The 19227-nt window shown below is 47.2% G+C and overlaps 1 protein-coding gene across 1 annotated transcript in view; it reads right to left on the reverse strand.

Moving 5' to 3' along the window:
• Positions 1–6499: 6499 nt before the first annotated feature.
• Positions 6500–19227, reverse strand: part of trit1 (tRNA isopentenyltransferase 1) — a 53806-nt gene continuing 41078 nt past the window's right edge. Inside the window, exons 9-11 of the mRNA XM_038965796.1 lie at positions 7697–7806; positions 7438–7555; positions 6500–7206 (exon numbers count right to left, since the gene is read on the reverse strand). Coding sequence (XP_038821724.1) covers positions 6974–7206; positions 7438–7555; positions 7697–7806 — 461 coding nt within the window. The 3' untranslated portion in view covers positions 6500–6973. The remainder of the gene's footprint in view (positions 7207–7437; positions 7556–7696; positions 7807–19227) is intronic.

The following is a 19227-nucleotide window of genomic DNA, read 5'->3' on the forward strand; positions in this document are numbered from 1 at the left end:
GAGAGGGGGGCATAGAGAGGGGGGGGCAGAGAGAGAGGGGGGCGGGGGCAGAGAGAGAGGGGGAAGAGGGCAGAAAGAGAGGGGGCGGGGGCAGAGAGAGAGGGGGGAGGGGCAGAGAGAGAGGGGGAAGGGGGCAGAGATAGAGAGGGGGAAGGGGGCAGAGATAGAGAGGGGGAAGGGGGCAGAGAGAGAGGGGCGGGGGCAGAGAGAGGGGGAAGGGCGGACCGCATCTCCCTAAAGGCTTTTCACATATCAGCTCTTTCTATCTTGTCCCTCCTCCTCTGTCTCCCTCCCTCACTTTCCTTCAAGTCTGTGACTGCAGGACCCAGACACCGAGAGAGTGAGAGAGAGTGAGACACAGAACACTAGCTAACAGCTATGTAAACTCATTCAGCCCTGATCCCCTTGTACAGTCGCATAGCATCAATAAACCAGCATGTTTAAAATAGCTCTAACACCCATAAAGGCAAACATCCTATTTTACCAAACACACAAAGCAAAGAACAAAGGCTTCTCCTCAAACAGACACTGATGTGAACTCAACCCGTGTGTGGGTGTGTGTGTGTGTGTGTGTGTGGGTGTTTTCATGGCTACCTGAGATAAGTCTAGTGCTTACTATGTTATTTCCAAAACAATGAACAGGTGTAGATTACACACACACACACACACACACACACACAGGTGTGATGAATACTGAGAAGTCTCTGGCCAGTGATAATGTAATCAGGAACATGTACAGTAAGAGATGTGTTCCATGATTAATCACCAACACCATGCTTTCTGTACAAGTATAAACTTGACCTTGTGGTGTGATGAGTGTGTCGCCTAAACAGCAACAGCCTGGCCTGGACTCCTCCAGTTGATTCTGATAATACTGGCCTGGACTCCTCCAGTTGATTCTGATAATACTGGCCTGGACTCCTCCAGTTGATTCTGATAATACTGGCCTGGACTCCTCCAGTTGATTCTGATAATACTGGCCTGGACTCCTCCAGTTGATTCTGATAATACTGGCCTGGACTCCTCCAGTTGATTCTGATAATACTGGCCTGGACTCCTCCAGTTGATTCTGATAATACTGGCCTGGACTCCTCCAGTTGATTCTGATACAACCTACTCTAATACTGGCCTGGACTCCTCCAGTTGATTCTGATAATACTGGCCTGGACTCCTCCAGTTGATTCTGATAATACTGGCCTGGACTCCTCCAGTTGATTCTGATAATACTGGCCTGGACTCCTCCAGTTGATTCTGATAATACTGGCCTGGACTCCTCCAGTTGATTCTGATAATACTGGCCTGGACTCCTCCAGTTGATTCTGATAATACTGGCCTGGACTCCTCCAGTTGATTCTGATACAACCTACACTAATACTGGCCTGGACTCCTCCAGTTGATTCTGATAATACTGGCCTGGACTCCTCCAGTTGATTCTGATACAACCTACTCTAATACTGGCCTGGACTCCTCCAGTTGATTCTGATACAACCTACTCTAATACTGGCCTGGACTCCTCCAGTTGATTCTGATAATACTGGCCTGGACTCCTCCAGTTGATTCTGATAATACTGGCCTGGACTCCTCCAGTTGATTCTGATAATACTGGCCTGGACTCCTCCAGTTGATTCTGATAATACTGGCCTGGACTCCTCCAGTTGATTCTGATAATACTGGCCTGGACTCCTCCAGTTGATTCTGATACAACCTACACTAATACTGGCCTGGACTCCTCCAGTTGATTCTGATAATACTGGCCTGGACTCCTCCAGTTGATTCTGATACAACCTACTCTAATACTGGCCTGGACTCCTCCAGTTGATTCTGATACAACCTACTCTAATACTGGCCTGGACTCCTCCAGTTGATTCTGATAATACTGGCCTGGACTCCTCCAGTTGATTCTGATACAACCTACACTAATACTGGCCTGGACTCCTCCAGTTGATTCTGATAATACTGGCCTGGACTCCTCCAGTTGATTCTGATACAACCTACACTAATACTGGCCTGGACTCCTCCAGTTGATTCTGATAATACTGGCCTGGACTCCTCCAGTTGATTCTGATACAACCTACTCTAATACTGGACTGGACTCCTCCAGTTGATTCTGATACAACCTACACTAATACTGGCCTGGACTCCTCCAGTTGATTCTGATAATACTGGCCTGGACTCCTCCAGTTGATTCTGATACAACGTACACTAATACTGGCCTGGACTCCTCCAGTTGATTCTGATAATACTGGCCTGGACTCCTCCAGTTGATTCTGATACAACCTACACTAATACTGGCCTGGACTCCTCCAGTTGATTCTGATAATACTGGCCTGGACTCCTCCAGTTGATTCTGATACAACCTACACTAATACTGGCCTGGACTCCTCCAGTTGATTCTGATAATACTGGCCTGGACTCCTCCAGTTGATTCTGATACAACCTACTCTAATACTGGACTGGACTCCTCCAGTTGATTCTGATACAACCTACACTAATACTGGCCTGGACTCCTCCAGTTGATTCTGATAATACTGGCCTGGACTCCTCCAGTTGATTCTGATAATACTGGCCTGGACTCCTCCAGTTGATTCTGATACAACCTACTCTAATACTGGCCTGAACTGGTTGAATGGCCAGACGGAAGCCACTCCTCAGTAAAAGGCACATGGCAGCCCGCTTGGAGTTTGCCAAAAGGCACCTAAAGACACTCAGACCATCAGAAACAAGATTCTCTGGTCTGATGAAACCAAGATTGAACTCTTTGGCCTGAATGCCAAGCGTCACATCTTGAGGAAACCTGGCACCATCCCTACGGTGAAGCATGGTGGTGGCATGCTGTGGGGATGTTTTTCAGCGGCAGGGACTGGGAGACTAGTCGGGATCGAGGCAAAGATGAACGGAGCAAAGTATAGATCGATCCTTGACGAGAACCTGCTCTAGAGTGCTCAGGACCTCAGACTGGGGCAAAGGTTCACCTTCCAAGGGGTCAGAATACTTTCCGAATGCACTGTATGTATTTTATTTTGTTTTGTTTACACTGTTTGGATTTAAGAGGCCGGGTGGGAAAAAAATATGTTTCAGGCAGCCCGCCCAAGGATTACAATCCCCGGGCTTAATCCTGGTCTCTTTACTCGTCTACTAACTAGCTGTATAACATAGACTGGTCTGGGATCTGCAGTTAATCCTAATCTCTAGTAATCCTGTTGCACTAAACACAGCTCCTTCTGGTCCCCTGGCTAGACGAAACACACACACAGCTAATCACACAGAATAGGGCCATGTTCAAGCACACACACACACACACACACACACACACACACACACACACACACACACACACACACACACACACACACACAATCTTTAAAATACAGCGTTGCTAAATTATACCTACACCTCTAGAAATAGCCATCGCTGAAGATTTAAATAATGGAAATCTGTCTATTTTCACAATATGCAATCATTTCAGGACTCAGTGAGCGCTAGCCCAAACACACACAAGAAGAGATCAAGTTCTGAACCCAGCTAGGTCCCTGTAGAACAGTCTGGATCAGTGAAACAGTTAAACAGAGCGCTAACAGCAGCTAACAGCTAACCATCTATCTAGAGCTAACAGCTAACCATCTATCCAGAGCTAACCATCTATCTAGAGCTAACAGCTAACCATCTTTCCAGAGCTAACCATCTGTCACAGTACACAGAGACAACACAGCTGATAGGCTACTGGGTAGTTAGCTAACAGAGACACAACACACAGCTGACAGGCTACCGGGTAGTTAGCTAACAGAGACACAACACACAGCTGACAGGCTACCGGGTAGTTAGCTAACAGAGACACAACACACAGCTGACAGGCTACCGGGTAGTTAGCTAACAGAGACAACACAGCTGATAGGCTACTGGGTAGTTAGCTAACAGAGACAACACACAGCTGATAGGCTACTGGGTAGTTAGCTAACAGAGACAACACACAGCTGATAGGCTACTGGGTAGTTAGCTAACAGAGACACAACACACAGCTGATAGGCTACTGGGTAGTTAGCTAACAGAGACAACACACAGCTGACAGGCTACTGGGTAGTTAGCTAACAGAGACAACACACAGCTGACAGGCTACTGGGTAGTTAGCTAACAGAGACAACACACAGCTGACAGGCTACTGGGTAGTTAGCTAACAGAGACAACACAGCTGATAGGCTACTGGGTAGTTAGCTAACAGAGACAACACACAGCTGATAGGCTACTGGGTAGTTAGCTAACAGAGACAACACAGCTGATAGGCTACTGGGTAGTTAGCTAACAGAGACAACACAGCTGATTGGCTACTGGGTAGTTAGCTAACAGAGACAACACACAGCTGACAGGCTACTGGGTAGTTAGCTAACAGAGACAACACACAGCTAACAGGCTACTGCTACTGGGTAGTTAGCTAACAGAGACAACACACAGCTGACAGGCTACTGGGTAGTTAGCTAACAGAAACAACAGCTGACAGGCTACTGGGTAGTTAGCTAACAGAGACAACACACAGCTGATGTAGAGAAAGAGAGAGATGGAGAGAGAAAGAGAGAGAGAGAGAAAGAGAGAAAGAGAGAGAGAGAAGGGGCCAGTGACCTTTGCTATCAGTGCAGTTCTGACCCAGACACACACAATCCCTTACAGTTAATATGTCTAGATGTATATTTAGCATTGGGATGAGGTCAGTGACTGAGGTTATGGATAAACTACTGAATACTGGACAGTATGGAGAAAGCTACAGAGAACGACCAGAGGCTGATTAATGTATGAGACAGATAGGAGCTAAAATCAGGGTTATTGTACTGTATGAAGCACAGAGAGATCAGACACTATCAGACTGAGGAAAATATGAAACAGTTGACAAACTATAGTTTTAAGGGACGGTAAAAAAGAGAGAGGGAGGGATAGAGGAGAGAGTAAGCAGAGGGGATGATGGAATATATATTTTTAAACATGAGAGAGTGAAAGAGTGAGGAGTGAAAATAGGTGAGAGAGCAGATATAAATAAACAAAGAGAAAAATGGAAACGTTGAGAGAATGACAGGAAACGTCAAGGGAGAGGGAAAGAGACCGAGAGAGAGAGAGGGAGAGAGGCAGGCAAGGGAGAGACAGAGAGAGAGAGGGAAAGAGACAGAGAGAGAGAGGGAAAGAGACCGAGAGAGAGAGGGAGAGGCAGGCAAGGGAGAGACAGAGAGAGAGAGGGAAAGAGACCGAGAGAGAGGGAGAGAGGCAGGCAAGGGAGAGAGAGAGAAAGAGAACTACATTGAAAAAAATATAAACGCAACATGTAAAGTGTTGGTCCCATGTTTCATGAGCTGAAATAAAAGATCCCAGAGATGTTCCATACTCACAAAAAATGTATTTCTCTCAAATTCTGTGCACAAATTCGTTTACATCCCTGCTAATGGGCATTTCTCCTTAGCCAAGATAATCCATCCACCTGACAGGAAGTGGCATATCAAGAAGCTGATTAACTGTAACTCATTACACAGGTGCACCTTGTGCTGGGGACAATAAAAGGCCACTAAAATGTGCAGTTTTGTCACACAACACCACAGATGGGAGCGTGCAATTGGCATGGTGACTGCAGGAATGTCCACAAGAGCTCTTACCAGGTTATTGAATGTTCAGTTCTCTTCCATAAGCCACCTATCCAACCGGCCTCACCAACACAGACCACGTGTATGGAGTCGTGTAGGCGAACAGTTTGCTGATGTCAACGTTGTGAACAGAGTGCCCCATGGTGGCGGTGGGGTTATGGTATGGGAAGGTATAAACTAGGAACAAACACAATTGCATTTTATCGATGGCAATTTGAATACACAGAGATACAGTGACGAGATCCTGAGGCCCATTGTCATGCCATTCATCTGCTGCCATCACCTCATGTTTCAGCAGGATAATGCACAGCCTCATGTCACAAGGATCTAAACACAATTCCTGGAAGCTGAAAATGTCCCAGTTCTTCCATGGCCTGCTTACCTCACCAGACATGTCACCCATTGATCATGTTTAGGATGCTCTGGATCGACAGCGTGTTCCAGTTTGCGCCAATATCCAGCACCTTTTCACAGCCATTGAAGAGTAGGACGACGTTCCAGAGGTCACAATCAACAGCCTGATCGACTCTATGTGAAGAACATGTGTCACACGAGGCAAATGATGGTCACACCAGATACTGACTGGTTTTCTGATCCACGTCCTTACTTCTGCATGTCTGTATTCCCAGGGATATGACATCCATAGATTAGAGCCTAATGAATTCATTTCAATTGACTGATTTCCTCATATGAACTGTAACTCAGTAAAATGGTTTAAATTGTTGCGTTGATAACAGTGGCGTGAATCAGTGCAGTGAAAACACAGTACTTTAAAAACTCCTAAGATGTCCCACTGAAGGTACAAATCCCACTTCACTCACAACAAAACTATTAAATCATTTCATGTTTGTCTGGTCATTCAAACACAACTGAAGTCATAAAAATAAAAAATAAAGTATCTTTAATTACAATGGAGACACACGTACATCTCGTTGCAAACACAGCCGTGCCATACAGTGTGTTACAAGACGGTCACCTGACAAGAGGACAGAGAAGGTTTGGTCTTATTAAAACATCAACTGAGATTCCATTTGAGAGTTCTGTCACAATTCAACTTCACTTCAGAATCCAAGGAACCAAACCGACCAATCCATGAACTCTCCATGAGTCAAACAATGACGAAGTCATAGACGTGAGCGATGATGTCATAGTGGTGATGTCGTCAAGAGACCGACTTATCCCTGGTCTCAGTGTTGTCCTCAGATAAAAAATAAAAATTTTAATGGATTAAGTTTCCTTGATTGTTCCTTTTTATCTTTCTGATTTAATAGGAGTCAATCCGACAAGCAGGTCACAAGATGAGGCCAAAAAGCCTTCTGTCCCACCCGCAATACTGATCATAGGGCCTTATAGTTCTCCTATAGAACTGGGGCTTCTTTCTCAGTAGAACTGGTACCTGGGGACTCTGGTTCTCCACAGGCCTCAGCTGAGCCAGGGGCTAGAGTAGTGGAGTTAGCCAGGGTAGGGCCATCTGTAGTAGGGGTGGGAGGTGGAGTAGTCCCCTGGGGCTGGTCGCTGGCTGGTTCAGGTTCTGGCTCGGACTTCCTCCTCTTCCTCACATGATAGTGGTGTTTTTTAGACTTGAGATGGGCTGGAGACAACAGAGAAAGACAGACAGGTTTCAAGTCAGTGAGTTCAACATTAGATAACGATAAACATAAAAGTCTGGTGCACGTCACTCCAGAGACATTGAGCGCCGACTCACAAGGAATGCCTATATGTAACATTCTCAGAAACACAGAACTGCCAAGTTATAATCGTTCCTATTGTATACCGAGGGTCAGTCATGCCAACCCACAACGTTGGAAGAACATTTACCCACCTGTCCACTCCAGGTCTCCTATGATCACCTTGTCACACAGCTCACAGGTGTGACGGCTTCGCTTGTTCCTCTTCCCCGCCCCCTCCACTCTCATTGGCTCAACGGAGGGTCGCTCCCCCTGGGGGGGCGGAGTTAAAGAGGAAGTGAGCAAAATCAAATCAAAACAAACTTTATTCAGTCATCTCAACAAACATTACAGAACATTTGACCGAAGACGTAAAACAAAAATCAGGACTAAAGACTGAAAACCTGTTTCCACCTTAGTGAGACGATCCAATATCAGAAGGGCTGGGCTTAGGACGGTCTCCTCCCACTGTGACACGTCAGTCACATCCAGACCATACACCGCTGGGACGTTGTCCCCTGGTCCTGAAGACAGAGACAGAGAGATAAAGAGACAGAAGGACACAGAGGGTCTCATGGTGCCGCTGGACTGGACTGAGAAGCCTGTTGGGACGTTGTCCCCTGGACCTGACGAGAGAGACATTGGTTGTGTTCTGATTCTATACCCTTCTACACGAAGTGTACACTTGTACACTACCCCTGAATGATTCAAAAGCATCGGATGGCCCCGATGACAGAGAGGGAGAGACATGGCTTGCCTGCTACTATGGATGGATTTAAAAGCATTGGATTGGCTAAAGGGAGTTTCTGCCTTATTTCTCCTTCTAAATCATTGATGAGAGTGAACAAGAGCTACAGAAAGAGGGGGAGGCAATGTGGTTTCATTGAGTGTCAATCATATGAGCTCAGTTTCCATCTCTAAATGTATTAGCACAATCCAGTCTGCATGCCACTGCAGCTCTGACCGGATGCCATTGTGGCTCTAGGTTATTGCAGTCCAGTGGTGGTGTGAGTGAGTGCAGCAGCCGCACCCTAGAGCTGTGTCAATCTGCTGACTCACACTGGCTCCATAATATAACTCTCTCTCTCTCTCCCCCCATCTCGATCTGTCGAGCAGTGAGAGCCATAACCCATTACTGAATACTCTCTGGCTCCTTACAAAATGTAATGGATAGAAGATACACACAGAGATACCTAGCACGTAGTAGAGATACCTAGCGCGTAGCAGAGACAGATACCTAGCGCGTAGCAGAGACAGATACCTAGCACGTAGCAGAGACAGATACTTAGCGCGTAGCAGAGACAGACACCTAGCGCGTAGCAGAGACAGATACCTAGCACGTAGTAGAGATACCTAGCACGTAGCAGAGATACCTAGCGCGTAGTAGAGATACCTAGCGCGTAGAAGAGATACCTAGCACGTAGCAGAGATACCTAGCGCGTAGTAGAGATACCTAGCGCGTAGCAGAGACACCTAGCGCGTAGCAGAGACAGATACCTAGCGCGTAGTAGAGATATCTAGCACGTAGCAGAGACAGATACCTAGCACGTAGTAGAGATACCTAGCGCGTAGCAGAGATACCTAGCGCGTAGTAGAGATACCTAGCACGTAGCAGAGACAGATACCTAGCACGTAGCAGAGATACCTAGCGCGTAGTAGAGATACCTAGCGCGTAGCAGAGACACCTAGCGCGTAGCAGAGACAGACACCTAGCGCGTAGCAGAGACAGACACCTAGCGCGTAGCAGAGACAGACACCTAGCGCGTAGCAGAGACAGACACCTAGCGCGTAGCAGAGACAGACACCTAGCGCGTAGCAGAGACAGACACCTAGCGCGTAGCAGAGACAGATACCTAGCGCGTAGTAGAGATACCTAGCGCGTAGCAGAGATACCTAGCGCGTAGCAGAGATACCTAGCGCGTAGCAGAGATACCTAGCGCGTAGCAGAGATACCTAGCGCGTAGCAGAGACACCTAGCGCGTAGCAGAGACACCTAGCGCGTAGCAGAGACACCTAGCGCGTAGCAGAGACAGATACCTAGCGCGTAGCAGAGACAGATACCTAGCGCGTAGTAGAGATACCTAGCGCGTAGTAGAGATACCTAGCGCGTAGTAGAGATACCTAGCGCGTAGTAGAGATACCTAGCGCGTAGTAGAGATACCTAGCGCGTAGTAGAGATACCTAGCGCGTAGCAGAGATACCTAGCGCGTAGCAGAGATACCTAGCGCGTAGCAGAGACAGACACCTAGCGCGTAGCAGAGACAGACACCTAGCGCGTAGCAGAGACAGACACCTAGCGCGTAGCAGAGACAGACACCTAGCGCGTAGCAGAGACAGACACCTAGCGCGTAGCAGAGACAGATACCTAGCGCGTAGCAGAGACAGATACCTAGCGCGTAGCAGAGACAGATACCTAGCGCGTAGCAGAGACAGATACCTAGCGCGTAGCAGAGACAGATACCTAGCGCGTAGCAGAGACAGATACCTAGCGCGTAGCAGAGACAGATACCTAGCGCGTAGCAGAGACAGATACCTAGCGCGTAGCAGAGACAGATACCTAGCGCGTAGCAGAGACAGATGCCTAGCGCGTAGCAGAGACAGATACCTAGCGCGTAGCACAGACAGAGATGTGACTCACACACAGAGTTAAGTCCAGCTGGTCGGCCGGCCACCTTTAACCGCGGCGACGGCCGATCACCTTTAACCGCGGCGACGGCCGATCACCTTTAACCGCGGCGACGGCCGATCACCTTTAACCGCGGGGACGGCCGATCACCTTTAACCGCGGCGACGGCCGATCACCTTTAACCGCGGCGACGGCCGATCACCTTTAACCGCGGGGACGGCCGATCACCTTTAACCGCGGGGACGGCCGATCACCTTTAACCGCGGGGACGGCCGATCACCTTTAACCGCGGGGACGGCCGATCACCTTTAACCGCGGGGACGGCCGATCACCTTTAACCGCGGGGACGGCCGATCACCTTTAACCGCGGGGACGGCCGATCACCTTTAACCGCGGGGACGGCCGATCACCTTTAACCGCGGGGACGGCCGATCACCTTTAACCGCGGGGACGGCCGATCACCTTTAACCGCGGGGACGGCCGATCACCTTTAACCGCGGGGACGGCCGATCACCTTTAACCGCGGGGCCGGCCGATCACCTTTAACCGCGGGGCCGGCCGATCACCTTTAACCGCGGGGCCGGCCGATCACCTTTAACCGCGGGGCCGGCCGATCACCTTTAACCGCGGGGACGGCCGATCACCTTTAACCGCGGGGACGGCCGATCACCTTTAACCGCGGGGACGGCCGATCACCTTTAACCGCGGGGACGGCCGATCACCTTTAACCGCGGGGACGGCCGATCACCTTTAACCGCGGGGACGGCCGATCACCTTTAACCGCGGGGACGGCCGATCACCTTTAACCGCGGGGACGGCCGATCACCTTTAACCGCGGGGACGGCCGATCACCTTTAACCGCGGGGACGGCCGATCACCTTTAACCGCGGGGACGGCCGATCACCTTTAACCGCGGGGACGGCCGATCACCTTTAACCGCGGGGACGGCCGATCACCTTTAACCGCGGGGACGGCCGATCACCTTTAACCGCGGGGACGGCCGATCACCTTTACCTTAATTATGGTTTAATCGTCCACACACATACGGTTTCTGGTGGAAAAGACAGAGTCAAACTACCTTTACATGTTATATATTGTCATTGTTTTCTGGGAGAGTCTCTCTATATCATAAAAAATAAATACATCTATTTTATGTGCTCATATAAAGGATGTTTTTCATAGAGGCACAAAAGTCATCAACATTTGCCCAACTGTATTCCTTTACAACGAAGCAATTGTATATTCAACAGCAGTGTTCTGGGAACAAAATGGTGGACACACCTTTTCAGAACCAATACCTCTCTTTTCTTTACTGCCCCCCCCCCCCCCCCGTGTCGTCCTGACCGGTCACTGTTCAAATTCAAAACATTAACTGCCACTGTGCAACTATTGAACACCTCACATTATGTGATACCATAACAGTGTGTGTTATGGGAGAAACAAACAGTTACCTTATCATGACCAAAACATCTCCTTTCCTCTATTGAGCGGCTCTATACGGGCGTCCCCACACCTGTCTCTAAACAACACTCGCTGACAGGGTGACACTGTAACTCACTTCCCTGCGTGCCAACTGTTAATCAGCTTCGCCTTTAGAGACAGTTTGCGTTGTGTTTAAAGTTGCTGTTTACGTTGCTCTCACAACAGAACAGACAGCAGGTAGGAAGAGCAGAGCACCTGGGAGATCTACAGTACACCCCTACATAGAGAGAGAGAATACTCCACTCTCTCTCTCGGGTTGCCAGATGACTGTTTTACAATCTGCCTGAAATCTTACTCTGCCAAATCTTACTCTGCCTGACTGCTGTGAAAGGGGGATGAGGGAGGGAGGGACAAAGAGAGGGGTACCTTACCCTGCGGCACACACACTATCACCCTCCACTTCACGTCTGTCTCAGAGGGGTATCAGTTTCACTCCAACACAAGGGACGGATCAAAGACCGAACCACATCTGACAGCTGCTGTGTGTGTGTGTGTGTGTGTGTGTGTGTGTGTGTGTGTGTCCTTGTTTGGTGACTTAAGTGGTTTGTTTGCGTGTGCGTGTGTGGAGAAACAGTAGCACACCTGTTACAACAAATGGCCCAGAGTCATCTGTCTCTCACGTGTGTGTGTGTGAGTGAGAGAGAGAGGGAGGAGGTAGAAAGAGCAGTCCAAAAACTCCAGAGGAAGGAAAAGGAGGGAGCTGAAGGTAGAAGAGGAGGGAGGAAGAGGAGGGAGGAAGAGAGGGAGCTGAAGGTAGAAGAGGATGGAGGAAGAGGAGGGAGGAAGAGAGGGAGCTGAAGGTAGAAGAGGATGGAGGAAGAGAGGGAGCTGAAGGTAGAAGAGGAGGGAGGAAGAGGGGGCTGAAGGTAGAAGAGGAGGAAGGAAGAGGGGGCTGAAGGTAGAAGAGGAGGGAGGAAGAGAGGGAGGAAGAGGGGGCTGAAGGTAGAAGAGGAGGGAGGAAGAGGATGGAGGAAGAGAGGGAGCTGAAGGTAGAAGAGGAGAGAGGAAGAGGATGGAGGAAGAGAGGGAGCTGAAGGTAGAAGAGGAGGGAGGAAGAGGAGGGAGGAAGAGAGGGAGCTGAAGGTAGAAGAGGGAGGAAGAGGAGGGAGGGAGCTGAAGGTAGAAGAGGGAGGAAGAGGAGGGAGGAAGAGAGGGGGCTGAAGGTAGAAGAGGAGGGAGGAAGAGAGGGGGCTGAAGGTAGAAGAGGAGGAAGGAAGAGAGGGGGCTGAAGGTAGAAGAGGAGGGAGGAAGAGAGGGAGGAAGAGGGGGCTGAAGGTAGAAGAGGAGGGAGGAAGAGGAGGGAGGAAGAGAGGGAGCTGAAGGTAGAAGAGGAGGGAGGAAGAGGATGGAGGAAGAGAGGGAGCTGAAGGTAGAAGAGGAGAGAGGAAGAGGATGGAGGAAGAGAGGGAGCTGAAGGTAGAAGAGGAGGGAGGAAGAGGAGGGAGGAAGAGAGGGAGCTGAAGGTAGAAGAGGAGGGAGGAAGAGGAGGGAGGGAGCTGAAGGTAGAAGAGGGAGGAAGAGGAGGGAGGAAGAGAGGGGGCTGAAGGTAGAAGAGGAGGGAGGAAGAGAGGGGGCTGAAGGTAGAAGAGGAGGAAGGAAGAGGGGGCTGAAGGTAGAAGAGGAGGGAGGAAGAGGGTGCTGAAGGTAGAAGAGGAGGGAGGAAGAGAGGGAGGAAGAGGGGGCTGAAGGTAGAAGAGGAGGGAAATATATAAAAGAGGGAAGAGGAGGAAGGTGATGATGAGATGAATGTAGAATAAGGCGGTGGAAGATGAGTGACAAGGACATCAGGAAGAAGATAAGGAACGAGCAAAGAAACGAGAGTGATATTAAAAAGGGAGGAGAAAGAGGGTGAGAACTAAGCTTGTCCCTGGTTAAACCCTAACCGAGACCTGGTCTGACCTGGGTTAACCTGTACTTAGCTAATAGAATATAACCCTGCATCAAGCCAGGTATTGGAGACAGTGAGAGGTTGCTAGCTTACATGCTGACCACACCGCTCTCGTCATGTGCGCTGAAAAATACAATTACACATACATGTTATTCAATCATTGCACCCACACTGCTCACGCACGTCAACGAGCGTCTGCGTAGCCAGGCGCTAAAATAGAACCTGGTTGTATTTGGGGCGCTTGACGCGCTGCAAGTCCCGCCTCCTCCATCTCCTCATTGGTTTTTAGGAGCATATACCCACGTGGGTGATTGAAAGATGAACTGAGGTCCACACTCCAGTCTAGTTGGTGGTGGTAATGCACCTTAAAGTTGGTTGACAACCACCATGTAAAGTCCATAGAAGAAGAAGCCTGAAGGAGGAGAGATTTCTAGAAACAAACTTTTACACTTTTATCTGTGTATTAATTGTCGGAGTAGAGGACCTTGTGCATAGGGGACAAAAATCAACATGCACACGATGGCGCACGCGAACAGTCTGGTCAGCATGTTAGTGTTGACCGTAATACAGCCTAACACTCCGGTAAACATCATGGTTGGCCAACACTGGCCTTGAGTGAACCTACTGACCCTAATGGAGCTGTTCATCGACCATCCCTCACCAAACGGACTCTAAGTGATCGATGACATCTTATGACTAATGAATAAAGTACCTATCTATCTATTAGGGATGTAACGATTCACCGATACGCATAGGGCCCCGGATGTTTAAGATATGAGTGCATGGGTCAGTCAAATTCACACATACCAGGGAGACATCTACTTTCACCCCTGCGTCTAATCTAATGATTCCATCTAATGATTCTGGATAAAGTTGTCGCCAGTGACACTAAAAAAAGCTTGGTAAAGGGGATTGGACATTGAGAAAGGAAGCTAACTCTATATAAGCCTATCACAAACCAGCCTAGCACTCTGGTAAACATACTACTGATCCCCAAAGGAGGTCATTAACTTCATGTTCATCCACCATCATCATCATCATCATTAAAATGACTGACGTCTTGTTGACTGATGAATCCGGATAGTCAGGGAGCTTAGAAAAGGAGATTAAGAGAGGTAGCTAACTGGATCAAAACAGTCTTAACACACCGGGCAGGCCAGCCGCATCCACAGTATCTACTGACCCCGATGGAGGTGTCGTAGCGTTGATTGTGAAGACCGTATATTATCAAATCAATTCTCTATAATATTAATTATAACATAATTATATGTATAATTATTCAACGCATCACGGAATAGTAATTAACTAGGAAAGTCGGCGGGCACCACGGAAACATGTTGTTTACAGTGTCAATTTCCCAAATATAACTCTTCAGATATTTTCACATCTTATTCGATTACAGTCTTCTATTAATGTGATATTACCTCATCAGTCATATTCTGAATGTCGCAAACCCTTGGATATCTGCACGAACCTTATCCTATTCATTTACTAACTTAATAAATCACATAACTACATAAACACACAATAGGTCACACATTAGTTACTGACATGATAGAAAAGTCCCTAGTGTGCTAAGCCGATATGACGGCTTGGTAGACAAAGGAAAGGGGTGGGGACAGTTCAAGAGCGGGAAACTCAGAGAGGATTCACTGTAATACAGTTGATAACTACACTCATGAAATGCTAATACTTTTAACATGAACAGCCGCTGATTCCAAAATAAAATCGCAATTTACATATTTACGAGTGTATGCCTTTGTTGTCCCTCTCTGCGATCCGTATCCGGTCCGTCACCTGGATAGATTGTCGACAGAAAGTTTGGTTTGTCCGCCAGAGATTAAAGTCTTTCGTAGTTGTAGCTTGTTATAATGGATACGTCAGCGTTACCATTTGGTCGTTCGACCGGTTGCGTTTACCAGACAAAAATACTTAAAAAGCTGCAGCCTGAATAATTGTTCTTAAGTTTGTAGATTTCTTAGCCATTTCAACTTGGGAATGATCTCCACGTTTTCTGGTCTTGTCCTTTGATAGACTTGTAGTTTAAAACCACTTCACACACCAGCGTCACCCGGCATGTTTTGGTCTCTAGAGTGATAGCCAATCCAATGTGAGGACCTCGTTCCGCCGTTATCTTGACTCTAGTTTGTAGATTTCTTAACCACTCAAGACGTCCGGCTTACCTTGGGTCTCTTTGGCATAAAATGTCAATTTTGTCACGAGTGGTTTTATACTTTGTGGAAGAAGGGCGGTTCCATGACGCATGATGTAATGTCTGGGCACAGAGGGACGTGGCCACTTAGTTTAAACTTTATATTTCAGCAAGTATCTCATTTAGAAGGCCAACATCACATCTTCTCACAAATAGTTTCATATTCACTCATATATTTTATACAACCACCAGATGCAAACCCCATAATTGAGAAGTGTACAACAGTAATGTTTGTCTCCTGTCCTTCATGACATCACCAAGTGAGACAAACTCGACATGACTGTCTCTTAAGTGTCCACGGACCATTCCCACATTCTCAAAAATAGAAATATTGTTTAATTCTCCAATTTTGGGGATTAGGAGATTTGGCAAGAAAAATGTCTTTGTTCTCCATTTGCTCTCTCCCTCAATACCCCATGGCAGTGAAGAGAGAGTTTCTACCAGGAATTTATGACTGTTGTAAAACCTGTGGTGGTGGGAGAGAGTGAGACGGGGGGAGCCACGATATACACCCAAAAGGGCCACGTCGTGACAGAGGATTTAACTTCTTTAGGAGAACAGCTCTAATGTTGGAAACAAAACATCATTATGTTGTCATCCAGAGTCACATTTACTTATTATTCAAGCTACAGCACACAATATTTTACGTACAATAGGTTTTTAAAGCGGTCTAAAGCACTGCAACTGAGTGCTAGAGGCGGCACTACAAACCCTGATTCGATTCCGGGCTGTATCACAACCGGCCGTGATTGGAAGTCCCACAGGGCGGAGCACAATTGGCCTAGCGTCGTCCGGGTTAGGATTTTGCCGGGTTAGGCCGTCATTGTAAAATAAGAATTTGTTGTTAACTTCTTATGGCTGCAAGGGGCAGTATTGAGTAGCCAGTTAAATGGTGCCCATTTCAAACGGCCTCGTACTCAATTCTTGCTCGTACAATATGCATATTATTATTACTATTAGATAGAAAACACTCTCTAGTTTCTAAAACCGTTTGAATTATTTCTCTGAGTGAAACAGAACTCATTCTGCAGCACATTTCCTGACCAGGAAGTGGAATGTCAGAAATCGATGCTCTGTTCAACTTCCTGCCTATACATGGGCATGATACGTAAGAGTCTACGTACACTTCATACACCTTCCCCTGGTTGTCAAGAGGCGGTGAGAGAAGAAATTGTGTTTATCTTGGTCTGAGGTGGAATTAAAGCTCTTTGTATGACGTGACCGTCCATTTCCTGTTTCTGGAGCGCGCGAAAGGGGACATGGATTTGCCTTCTGTTTAGCTGTCGTTATGGATGACTAACATCTCCGGTTTAGATTTTATTTGATACATGTGACCATATCATCGTAAAGTATGTTTTTTCAATATAGTTTAATCAGATTATTGAAATTTTTTCGGGAGTTTTGCCGTGTTCCGTTCTCTGACTTTGTTGACGTTGGAGAGATCCGTGCCACTTGGCAAGTGCCCATGCTAAATGATGAGGGAAATTTGCCGTTCCAGATCCAAACAACGACTGTTCTGGACAAAGGACACCTTGTCCAACATTCTGACGGAAGATCACCAAAAGTAAGAAACATTTTATGATGCTATTTCTAATATCTGTCGTGCATGTGAACTGGTCGTAGGCGCCCAAGTGTTTCTGGCTATTGTGGCTACGCTAATATAACGCTACATTTTGTTTTCGCTGTAAAACATTTAATAAATCGGAAATATTGTCTGGAATCACAAGATGCCTGTCTTTCAATTGCTGTACACTATGTATTTTTCAGAAATGTTTTATGATGAGTAATTAGGTATTTGACGTTGGTGTCTGTAAATATTATGGCTGCTTTCGGTGCAATTTCTGACTGTAGCTGCAATGTAAACTATGATTTATACCTGAAATATGCACATTTTTCTAACAAAACATATGCTATACAATAAATATGTTATCAGACTGTCATCTGATGAAGTTGTTTCTTGGTTAGTGGCTATTTATATCTTTATTTGGTCGAATTTGTGATAGCTACTGATGGAGTAAAAAACTGATGGAGTAAGAAAAGTGGTGTCTTTTGCTAACGTGGTTAGCTAATAGATTTACATAGTGTCTTCCCTGTAAAACATTTTAAAAATCGGACATGTTGGCTGGATTCACAAGATGTGTACCTTTCATATGCTGTATTGGACTTGTTAATGTGTGAAAGTTAAATATTAAAAAAAAATATCTTTTGAATTTCGCGCCCTGCACTTTGAGCTGGATGTTGTCATAAGTGTACCGGTGTCGGGCTGCAGCCCAAACAGGTTAACTGACTTGTCTAGTTAAAATAAAAGGTTAAATATAATAGTAATGAAAGGACTAAAGAGAGTCTACTTCCTGTTTGCCATGGACAAAACATATTGCGATACTGGAACAGTTACAGCCTCAGTAGTTCACCAAGTCAGCCTAAGTATCGTGATTGGCCAACATCGTCTGGCCCTCAGCAGAGGCCTTCATTACCGATGTTGATTGACAATCGTCACCCGCTAGTGACGGAGAAGAAAGCTTGGAACTAAGCACCAAGGCTGGCCAGACAAGCAGACACCCAGGCAATGTGGACCCACACACACAGTCTCACACACACACACACACCCCGTCTCTCTGTCTGTCTGTCACTCACACACAGTCTCTCTGTCACACACACACAGTCTCTCTGTCACACACACACAGTCTCTCTGTCACACACACACAGTCTCTGTCACACACACACAGTCTCTGTCACACACACACAGTCTCTGTCACACACACACAGCCTCTCTGTCACACACACACAGCCTCTCTGTCACACACACACAGTCTCTCTGTCACACACACACAGTCTCTCTGTCACACACACACAGTCTCTCTGTCACACACACACAGTCTCTCTGTCACACACACACAGTCTCTCTGTCACACACACACAGTCTCTCTGTCACACACACACAGTCTCTCTGTCACACACAGTCTCTCTGTCACACACAGTCTCTCTGTCACACACAGTCTCTCACACACACAGTCTCTCACACACACAGCCTCTCTCACACGTACACAAACACACGTACACAACGCACACACAGTCTATCCATCTGGCACAGGCCACTGAGGTCAGACAGAGAGGTGAGGAGGTTTAAGCCACTTCTGTCCTAACAGGATTAGGACTGGGGGAGACGAGGGTGGAGGAAGAGACTCGAGGGGGAGACAGGATCAAGGCTAAGGGGTTAGTGCAGGTCAGAAGTGCTTCAGGCTGTCTTGGCTGCCCAATCCCCCACTCAAACCCAAATAGGAGCCTAGACACTTCAAGTAACCCTTACAACCAAGTCAGTAGATCTGAAATGGCTGGACAGGTTACAGGTCAAATCTACATGGGTATACTCCCCCCCCCCCATTGGCTGTGTATGATTGTGTGTCGGCTGTCAGAGCAGCTTACCGATCGTTGTGGCTGTACACAGCCCATCTGTAAATAGCCCATCCAAACTACCTCATCCCCATATTTGTTTATTTCTTCTCTTTTGCTCACCAGTATTTCTACTTGAACATCCTCATCTGCACATATCCCTCCAGTGTTTATTGCTAAATTGTAATTATTTCGCCTCCATGGCCTATTTATTGAATTACCTCCCTAATCTTCTACATTTGCACACACTGTACATAGATTTTCTATTGTGTTATTGACTGTACGTTTGTTTATGTGTAACTCTGTGTTGTTGTTTGTGTCGCACTGCTTTGCTTTATCTTGGCCAG

Source organism: Salvelinus namaycush, chromosome 27 (genome assembly GCF_016432855.1).
Source record: "Salvelinus namaycush isolate Seneca chromosome 27, SaNama_1.0, whole genome shotgun sequence".
In the NCBI taxonomy this organism is placed as follows: domain Eukaryota; kingdom Metazoa; phylum Chordata; class Actinopteri; order Salmoniformes; family Salmonidae; genus Salvelinus; species Salvelinus namaycush.